Genomic DNA, 10,442 nt, shown 5'->3' with positions numbered 1-10,442 from the left:
GTAGCAATTTTATTAAATTAGACCAATACTGGAGACCTGTGTAATTTATGATTAAATGGATTAATGGAATGGCCCAAAAGTGGTAGCTCAATCCTGCCTTGATACCAACTTTTAGGCCCACAGACACACACGCACCCAGTCTCATACTCGGTGTATATATATGGACGTGGCATTTGCTGCTCAACGTTACAATTCTGACTGCTTGAATCGCTTCAAATTCCTCCGTTTTGAACTCAAGTGTTCAACCGGAAACAGCTTGATCTTGGTCTGAAGCTCCCTCTTCTGGTAAATTTTCTTATGATTCTTGTTATGAGGAGTTCAAAAATTTTTCCTCTCAATTTTTTGATTTGTAAGCATTTTTGGTTTTGCTGTGCGGGATTTTTGGTTTTCACTGCTTTCCTTAATTTCAATAACATATCATAAATATGGATTCACGGAACTTAGAGTTTTCCCAAAAAGAAAAAAAGGGTCAAGAAGACTGGAAATTAATTAGTGCAGTTTTTTATTTCAAGTATAGGTGTCCGAGGGAACTTTTCATGAAGCCCGGTGATTAGATTGATATATGGCAGATAGATATTTCATGACTTGATTTACACAAATTTTGAATACTCTTTCTGGTGATTCGAGTTCGTAGTTTATGGTATCAGTTGAATGTTGATGTTTTGCTAGGGAAGGATGTTTAAGATTCGGTTTACCAAGCCAGACAGTGAAAGTGATGGTAGTACAAAACCTGTGCCTGCAGACTCGGTAACAGTCGCCTGCCCTGATCATCTAGTCTTAGCTGATCTTCCTGTTGCCAAGGGCCTCGGATCAGCAAGTGCGACTGCCGTTACCAAGATAGTTGGTCGCAGATCACGTCGTCAGCTTGGCGAGCGGGTTCATTTTTGCCTCAGTTGTGACTTCCCCATTTCCATCTATGGGCGCCTGGTATGTATTACAGTTCATATCCTTCTCTCCTATGTATGTACTTTTGAGTTCTCAAGGATTCTAAGCTTCAGAACTCCTTAGCAGGCTCTTTTTGTTAGATTAATTTTTCCACAATTAGAAAACATATTCTGATGTTAACCTGCTTTGTAATACTTCAGAAAATGCAGCAATTGTCGCTGCATACATGTTAAATCATCTTTAATCAAATAGCAGCTGGTGTAAGAACTAAATGAGAACAGGAACAAAATCATATCATGTCTCCGCCTGTTTGCTCTCGTGCATTGGCACTTTTGGTCGGAGCAGCAACTTTTGCAAGACAAATATAGAATGCACGTGTGTTCGGAAGAATTTCCAGTATCAATTGGGATTCTATACATCTTATGTGTTAGTCGTTACTCTTTGTTTCAGCAGTCTTACCAGTTTCTGGTGTGACACTCATGCCATCTTTGTTCAGTTTTGTTTTGTAAGGACAAAGATAATAATATCTTATAAAATGAATAGGTCTCATGTTTGTGCTCTCTTATGTCATTGCAGAGCCCCTGTGAGCATGCCCTCTGTTTGGACTGTGCTAGGAGTGATTCTCTTTGCTTCATGTAAGCCTATTTAGTTCTTAGTCTGATAACTCTTTTGGCATGATATAGTTGATCTGCATAACTTTTTGGTCTCGGAGGGAAATGTGCAAGCACACTGTACTATTCCGTTTCTATGACACAGGCATTATGAGAGTAATTCTGTCTAGTTTTTGTACTCAATAATTATATCTAAAGAAAAAAACTGTTCACTTATTGTCCAATTCCCATTATTATCATTCTTTCTCAAATGGTGAATATATTAACCTTGAAGACTTTGTTTGCAATTTCAGGCTAGTTGATGCATTTTATTACCATTTTTGTTTCTTCCTGGTACACAGTTGTGACGAACGTATTCTGAAGATTCAAACAATCAAAAGGACTGGTGTCTTCATATGTGCAATGCCTTACTGTCTCAAGTCATTTTTAGGAAAAACTGAATTTGAGTCGCATATTAACAAGAACCATGCTTCTAATCATCCCAACAAGAAACAAGATGGAAATTATCCAACTTTTCGTGCAACCCCAGGACCTTTCTTTTCTCCTCTTGCAGCTACGCAGTTTCATGATTGTGAAGACGAAAGCCAGCACACCCAATTTAGAGATCTACCACCTTCAAATTCTGCTATGCACCCCATGACAATGCAGCAGTTTCACGAACAACTGGTGGGACAAACCTTGCCTCTTCCACCACCTCTGTTACCAGCTTCTGGTCTCTCACAGCCAAAATGAGGCGGAACATACTCCGATGGAAGCAGCTTCAGCTTGCGATATGGGGTGTGATATGGTAGACTTTTTATTTATGATCTAGTGAACTAGGGTCTCTTTTCGCCTCAAACTAGAATGATTGAAACTGAAAATTCCATGACTTGTACTTTCATTTTGGAGAATGTGTTGGATGCACTAAAAGCACAGTAATGTAGCATCCAAAAGTGGCATAAAAGGGGAAAAAGGAAAAGAAAAGGACTTCGTACAAAGGTTTGCATCTGACCAAAGCTAGAAGGCTTGTTCGAGAACATTACATCATGTAATTTTTTTTAACAATCCGTACATCATGTTAGCTCCAAAACCATTCAACGTAGAATAAATATTCAAATTGGCTGCCATCTTATTTGGAAAAAAAATATATGCATGGTAAAAAATCCCCAGTTATAAATCATCATCCTCGTAATAGTTTTTCTTTTTAGTTTATTGTACGAATAAAAATGTACAGAGCAACCAAGAAGCCATCTTTCACCACAAACACTTCCTCTCATGCATGTTCTGCACCACTGTTCTTATTTTCACTTTCTGCGGGGGCAGGTCGTGTTTCAATCACTGGTGAAGAATCCATCAAACTCGCAGCTATTGCAGCTTTCAAATCCTCATCTTCATCATCTTGAAGCATTTCAGCTTCATCATGTTCGATGTAGTGATCAGAACGCTGTTGATCAGCTCCTTGATGGGTTCTCGGGGTTGAGTTGCAGGATTTGGTGATCCGCTGTGCATCTTCAGGCGACAGCCACTGCCCGTAACCATTGGAAGCTTCAGAGGATGAGATGGGACACTCCTTCGGAAAATTACCCCTCACAAGAAAAATACTCCAGCCAAAGCCCTTCAAAGAGTCTAGGTATGCTGAAAGGTAAAACTTTGAGAGATGCTCGGGTGCTGGGTAGAGACTGTCAAAATTGTACCACTCTTCATTCACTTTTCTAATGCAAAACCAATGATCTTGCAAGTGGCATATAAATGCATTTTCCACTTCTGGGTCTATCTGGGCTGGCTCAGCCACAGGACTGTCCAGGGGAATGACTTCCAAACCCCACACCTCCAATGCTTTTTCCACTACCTGCAACCGAAATATTTGAATCACTTGGAAATTTGGTACAATGATTGTTAAAGTAGATCCAAGAAGTGTTCAGCATAGTGTAGATTACACCGAGTAGTTTAAAAGATTCTGACTAACATTAAGCAGCTTAGAATAAAGAACTCCAAAACGAACATCTACGAACCACAAGGCAACCAAAATTGTTGATTTCCGATGAGTATCTCATAGTAATAACGTTTTACCAAAAAAGACAATCACAAAATCTGAGAGACTCGACAAGTCACAAAGAAAAAGAACATTATATAATATAATCTACGAAAATTATCATCAAACAAACATGGCATGAGATGGCAAGGAAAACATCAAATATGACTTATTACTTCTCAGTACCAAAAACAAACACGTCATACTCCTAGGTCAAATAATTAAATTCTGCAAAACAAAATAGCTAAAAAGATGAAAACCTGGATGCTGAAATCTCCATCGAGAGAAACGTTGTGCGAGAGGTCTGGAAGAAAATCTCCGGTGACGGAACCAAGCATCATCTGCCGCTCGGTGCGATCGAGATCGGAAGCGACAGCCGCCAAATCGAACTCTGAGAAGAAGGGTCCCTGCAAAACCGTGTTCACGCAATGCACTGCGCATAGTTTCGACTCTTGTACCTCGTGGTACAACATCCCTCCATTGCTCGCCCCACCACCATCTTCCGAATAGCTATCCATTACCTCTTGTTCTCCGTCCGTAAAACCCTAGAACAATTTTTTGTGTACTTTTTTAGGGTTTAGGGTACAATTGGATGAGAAAGGGGTGGATTGGGAAATTAAGTACGTGCCTTCTTAATATGATGCCACTGGAATAGATGTTGAAATCTTACTAATGCATTGATACTCTGATATTTAAACACTTGCATATAAAAATTTGTATTAAATACAAATATTAAAAATACAAACTCAAAATTAAATATATTCTTTTAAAAGTCACAAATATAAAAATTATTCAATCAAATTAAATAAAATTTAAAAAAAATGACTATAAAACATAGTAATTTTCGGGAAAAATATAAATGAGAAGCTTAAAGTTGGAAAAAAGAGACCACCGATTATTTAGAACATAATCAATAGTCTAAATTGCACTCAAAAGTAAGACATTTCTTATTTTTATTTATATGAATTTTTGTACTAGAAACAATGATATATCCAAGAATGTAAAATATATATTCTCATCATTTCTACGGTGCATTGTATGAGACAAAAGTATGCATTTTGATTAGGATCGTATTCTATTGTTACAATTCTATTTTGTGTCTTTTTAATTCCGTCGTAAATCGATTTGACGAATACATGAAATTTGTACTCTCAAATTGATAGTCATTAATTTTTTTTTTTTTACCGGTGGAACGAGTAAGCCCAGCCGGAGCTAAATTTCATTCTTATCTTCTTCGAGCTCGAGACGAGGTTACACCTTACCCGCTCGGAGCTCGAAGATTAAACCATTTTAGCTAGAGTTTTAATCGAGCAAGGGCCATTGTTTGTGAAGTTGGTTTTAAATATATCAATAAGTTAATATATAGGGTTATTCCTCACCACTAGCGGCTCGAAAATTAAACCATTTTAGTTGGAGTTTGTAATCGAGCGTGGCTCAGGACCGATCGATTATGGCCGGATACCTGCTAGATACCAAAGAGTCTACTTCAAATTTTATGGCCTTGATCGAGCCTTCAACGTCAATGTTTCATGGAGTTCGAATGACAGATTATGGGAAAAAAGGCAAATATATTGGTAACGAAGGAATTATTCTCAGTTCTATTGTCGACAACTTTGTATCTTACTGGGGCCGAAGTTCATAACATGTTCACAGGATTCAGGAAATCGATCAGCCATCACATTGAGGCTAATGAGTAATATCCCTCAGACTGGATCTGTTCTTCAGCTTTATTCGAATCTTCTCAAGACTTATAATTCTAGTTATATTAAGCATATGTTTGAGTTATGGTGCGTATGACTATTTTTAAGAAATATGACACATATTAAAAGAGGCGTGTACAAATTGATATTGGCGACGACCAAGAAAATTTAGATGAGTACACGATTCTTTTTTTGACATTCATGCTCCCGACTTTTCTCGTTGATGGTATGAGAAACACCTATAAATAGAGGTGATTGAGGTCCCTAAACATACAATCTTATACAGAATAATACATCATCTATAGAGATATTGGAGTGTTTAGAAGGCTTCAATCGGAGGAAAATCAGAGAAATCAAAATTTTCAATGGCCCGAGCTAACAATTGATTTAAGCTTCCGCATATTGTTTTTCATGTTCATGTATACGTAAAAAACATGATTTTGAGAAAAAAAATTTTAACATTTAGTATCAGAGCCGTGATACATCTCCCTTGAAAANTATTATTATTATTATTATTATTATTACTATTATTATTATTATTATTATTATTATTATTATTATTTAAATATGATAATTATAATTACATTTAAAAAAATTGTGTTAATGGTTTTTCATATTTTCAAGTTTAGATTATTACTATTACGTATAATAATTATAGTTACTATTATTTATTAGTTTATTTACTATAATGTTAATATGTTAACAATAAATACATAAATAATAATAACTATTAGTGTATATTATATCACGTATATTATTATTATCACTACTAATTTTTATTACTATTATAGTTTTTGAAATTAACTTACATGGTATATTAATTATGCAAGGCTAGATTTGCCATATAATAAAATTTAAAAAGTTTTAAAAAGATTTTTTTCAATTTTTTTAAAACAGCTTATAAGTTATCAAAATTATATTATCTTATAAGCACTTTTTAAAAAAATATATAAGTTTTCAAACAACTTATAAGCTAAATCAAAGTCTAATTCAAGTCAATAAAATCGCTTATGAATTGTTCATCTTCCAAAATCTGTATATAAAATTATGTAACAATTTGTTTTCTATGTAGTTATCTGCTGATAAATTGTCTTCTGTTAAAACTGGGAAAAAAAAAATTATTAATGTTTCCCTTAATGTTTAGAACAATTTAAATCAAGAAAGAGTCTGGCTAATAATTGACTGTTAAAAAAACTTCCTCATATTAAAAAAAAAATATGATACCATTTATACAATACTTATTATGAATAGTTTTATATTTATGTTATTTTCCTTTCATTCAAATGAAATTAATTATATATGATAACAAAATAATAACAGAAGTCATAAATATTAAGTTAATGCCCTTCAAGATGATACAAATTTTCATAAATAACAAATGACATCCTTTTTCATAATAATTTTGTATGCTGGAATAAGACTAGGAGAAATATATGAAAAAAGTAACATACCATAATTATTACAAGATGTTGATTATCAGAGGGTACACTTTAGATGTTAAAAATGTGATTGAATCAATCACAAAACAAGATTCTTTTTTATTTTGATAACTGGTTGTGGATTGCTTGGACTTGGACTTGGACTTGGACAGGGAAGAGGAAGACCACGGTAGCCTGGAAATTTTCTCTAGCCTCAATTTAAGGCCAGATAATATGGGTACATACAACCTCAGTCATCATCATCAAGACGTACAATGGTGGGTATTTGGCCATGATTAACAAAGTCGATCTTGTTCAATCTCAAACAGCAAAGGACTTTTTCGGGTAATTCTTCTGGTTTTTGAGCCTGTTTTTCAAGAAAATGGCTTCAGTAGCAATTCCAGGAAAAAAAAGAGAGAGAAATGGGAATGAGTGCTGGTTCTAAGTATTGAACCTGAATGGTCAATCCCAGATCGAGTATTCCATTCTTCAATCGCTCACGAAATGCATCAAGTCCCTTTCTTGCTATGAAGCTGAAGCGATGGATATCCAAATCGACTTCAAAGTAATTAGGACCCTGCATAATACAGGAAGGCAAATATTGGTAACCACCATGTTACAAGTATTGATGATTATCTTGCTTTCTTTAGAAGACTTTTGTCACCTGATAAAAGCCGTGTTGAGGACGAGAAAGAACAGGTTTCTCATTGTAAGCATTCAGAAGTTTTCTCTCTGTCGAATTTGATACAAGGTCTTCTGGATTAGCCACCCCAACCATGATTTTTAGCCTCTCTCTGAAGGGAATAATTGATTCTTTAGCAAAACCTTTAACCTTTTCCATATCATCATCAATCAATCTCTGCAGAATAAAAGCATTGATTTCAGTAGAAGAATCAAACTCAATTAAAATGCAGGCCCTTGGGATTTTCTAGTATTGATATAAGCGAATGAACCGATATAGTTACCTTGACACTGTCTTGAAACTGGGGAGATACGTCTGTCTCAAAACTTTCCGAAAGTTTAAAATACAGGACAAGGTTCAAGCCCTCTCCATCACCATCGCCAAGAAACATGGGTGCCGGATAAGTGGGCAGCTGCATGATGAAATTTATATCAGATTAAATTGGTCTCAAGCAGAAATTTGGAAGCTTAAACCGGACATCAAATTACCTGAATGTTAACAATTAGAAGTGGAGGAATTTTCCCATCTGCTTTTAGAGAGGGTAACTCGAGATGCTGCGCAATGTGGTTAATTTTCCTTGGGGACGCGAACAAATCAACACCAATGGGCATGTAAGGACAAACATTTGGTGCAGGAGACTTCTTCTTATCTCTGCAATGCTTTAATTTGTCAAGAAATTGATAAAATCACTTGAAACTTTTTAGAGGCCAACAGATGGAAGAAAAAACTGTACTTGAAATAGTTGTCTCCACGGAGTTTAAAAGTCGAGGGCTCAATTTCAGCCCATGTTCCTGAAGTTGGCTTCACCTCAGAGCAACATGGAATCATTAGTCCCGCTCTTGGACGATAAAGGTACTTTGCTGCTGCACCTGGATATATCAAAGTTACTTTCGGGTTGAGTAAGATTGATGATCTATTCAAAATCAATTACGTGTAGAAGTCAGTATTTGTTGCTACACCAATATCTATAATCGGTGGTAACTATACAATGCAAATCTTTTATATAGTAGAGCAACTATCACGGACATCACAGAGGATTGTTGCTATGTAGGATAATATTTTATCATGGTACAATAAATAAAAAGTACTCACGAAATTCATTTGTTTCTTCTCCATCAACAGATTTCCTCTTGAAGGATAGCCTGATGACAGTTGTCGATTTCTTTCTTTGAGATTGTGGTCCTAAACTCGAGGCAAGGTTGATCTTGTCATTAAAACTTACTGAGGGGACCAACCGTGGAAAGACGGACTTCAACAAATCCTGTGGAGTTTTCTCGTCACCATAAATTTTGTCTTCTTTTATCCCGTTAAAACTCACAAAAGCCCGATCTAAGTTTTTCTTCTTCCTAGGGCCAGATTCTTCACTCTTCACAAAACCTACAAGTTCTTTTCCTTGTGTATTTACAAAAGTAAGTCCCTTCAAGTCCTTGACGCCATCATTGCTCAAGAACTTCTCGGTTTTACAATTTTCAACTTTCAGATATTTGTCATGGTATTCTTTGAAATTGCGCTTGTTATCCAAAAAGCATGATGAAGTTTCGTACTGCATAACTGGTACATTTGGAATGTAGGGGAAAAAATCTGCAGAACAAGGGAATGCATAAATAGAATTATTTGAGAATGAACTTCAAAACAGACCAGCAAAAGATCTTGTACATGAACGCCAAAGCCTTTGGTTAACCAAATAAAAAGGAATCAATTTTTTTACCTCCATGTACACTGCTAAAGTCATCATCTGAGTCAGACTCTAGTATGCTTAGTGTGTCGAACCAGGCATCATCCTGGCTAACTCCTATAAAAGCACAACTACATCGGATCATTTCAAGAAGGTAACATATCTTTAGTCAAAGTAACTTGATAGTTCTTGTTACTCAAGCTATTACTGGCTGACATAAATAAAACAAGAAGCTTGTATGACCAAAACGCGTGAAATATAAAAGAAACCTGATTTTTTCTTCTTTTTTTAGACTCTTGATGTCAATTGTTAGCATAGCCCTTTTTGTCAAAATAAAAAATTCAATAATCATGGACATACCATTAGCATCAATTTGACTATGGTGCCACTGCAACTGAGTGAGATGGAACGTGGAGTTGGACACCTCTGATCTTCTGCAGGTGGTAGTTGTGTGAACAAACTCACTCAGAGCAAAATCTGTCACCCGAGCTCCAGCATCACTAGCCCTTTTTCTGTTTCCATCCGGAACAGAATTGACATGATGCTTTTTGGAACGGCCATGATGCTTCTTCCTCACTTTGGTGATCTTCAATGGTTTACTAGTTGTAGCTGGTATTGATACGCAAGCACCCATTATGATAACTCGGTTCTAAATCTGTGTCAAACCATAAGCGGACTTTACTGATATATTATGTTACACAATATAGAACTCCATGTGCTTTCAGTGAAATAAATCAAGTGCCAAAAATTGCACTTTTCAACTTCCAAGAAAGAATCAATTTCAACCATCAAAACCATTTCCTAAATTATAATTTCTAAGTTTGGTCTAAACTAGAATGAGAGAAACACTTTCTGTGTGGCATCAACCATTAGATACATGTAAACATGTGTGGGTTCTCCATGAAATACTATGAGGCGGCCCACACATATAACAATATATGCTACAAAATGAATTGTTTCTCTCGATTTAATACGAACTAAATCAGTATTTCTACTACCATCTTAAGAAACTACATAACTTTCAATAATTTGCAAGATAAGATACATAAAGGTGGAAATGTCCAGTAGTACAGCTGTACATAGAGCAATAATTCTTGTTTCTTGTATTATTTGTTCCAACTTCGATAGCTATGAAATGAATATTTACACACACACACACACACACACACACACACACACACACACACACACACATATATATATATATATATATATAACTATGTATATATAAGTACTTACATTAATTCATTCATAGTATTATATTTTTTTGATAATTTTGATTAAATACTAAGAACGATTCAAGTTGTTTCTCGTAGAGTATATGTTTAAATTATAGCGTGCCTACAATGTCACTGGAAAAATCCTCAATTTAGGCAGCATTTGGCCCACCTAGTATTTGGATAGATTTGTCTCAAATCTGTAGTCCTGGAATTATTGTTGCTATTTAAAATATAAAACAA

At 35.5% G+C, this 10,442-nt stretch overlaps 3 protein-coding genes across 4 annotated transcripts; 1 reads left to right on the top strand and 2 right to left on the bottom strand.

Annotated features, from left to right (window-relative positions):
- Positions 1 to 158: 158 nt before the first annotated feature.
- Positions 159 to 2,448, top strand: LOC140960680 (E3 ubiquitin-protein ligase HAKAI homolog). 2 transcript variants are annotated; one of them, XM_073418920.1, is made up of 4 exons: positions 159 to 285; positions 670 to 927; positions 1,462 to 1,520; positions 1,838 to 2,448. In XM_073418920.1, the coding sequence occupies exons 2-4, from the start codon at positions 676 to 678 to the stop codon at positions 2,226 to 2,228; spliced, it is 702 nt and encodes a 233-aa protein (XP_073275021.1). In that variant the 5' UTR covers positions 159 to 285; positions 670 to 675; the 3' UTR covers positions 2,229 to 2,448. The 2 variants fall into 2 exon arrangements, with proteins under 2 accessions (XP_073275021.1, XP_073275020.1); XM_073418919.1 differs by having other exon boundaries at positions 1,790 to 2,448.
- Positions 2,449 to 2,580: 132 nt separating this feature from the next.
- LOC140960679 (ataxin-3 homolog) lies at positions 2,581 to 4,162 on the bottom strand. Its single transcript, XM_073418918.1, has 2 exons — positions 3,768 to 4,162; positions 2,581 to 3,324 (listed from the first exon to the last, which is right to left on the bottom strand). Exons 1-2 carry the CDS (start codon positions 4,023 to 4,025, stop codon positions 2,749 to 2,751), a joined length of 834 nt encoding a protein of 277 aa, XP_073275019.1. The 5' UTR covers positions 4,026 to 4,162; the 3' UTR covers positions 2,581 to 2,748.
- Positions 4,163 to 6,548: 2,386 nt separating this feature from the next.
- LOC140960709 (uncharacterized) lies at positions 6,549 to 10,067 on the bottom strand. Its single transcript, XM_073418953.1, has 9 exons — positions 9,343 to 10,067; positions 9,016 to 9,099; positions 8,400 to 8,888; positions 8,041 to 8,176; positions 7,796 to 7,958; positions 7,591 to 7,719; positions 7,290 to 7,484; positions 7,080 to 7,202; positions 6,549 to 6,992 (listed from the first exon to the last, which is right to left on the bottom strand). Exons 1-9 carry the CDS (start codon positions 9,614 to 9,616, stop codon positions 6,876 to 6,878), a joined length of 1,710 nt encoding a protein of 569 aa, XP_073275054.1. The 5' UTR covers positions 9,617 to 10,067; the 3' UTR covers positions 6,549 to 6,875.
- Positions 10,068 to 10,442: the final 375 nt, after the last annotated feature.

This window comes from Primulina huaijiensis, chromosome 16, assembly GCF_012295235.1.
Source record: "Primulina huaijiensis isolate GDHJ02 chromosome 16, ASM1229523v2, whole genome shotgun sequence".
Classification (NCBI taxonomy): Eukaryota; Viridiplantae; Streptophyta; class Magnoliopsida; order Lamiales; family Gesneriaceae; genus Primulina; species Primulina huaijiensis.
Note: the sequence above shows the minus strand (reverse complement) of the source record. Positions and strands in the feature narration are given on the sequence as shown.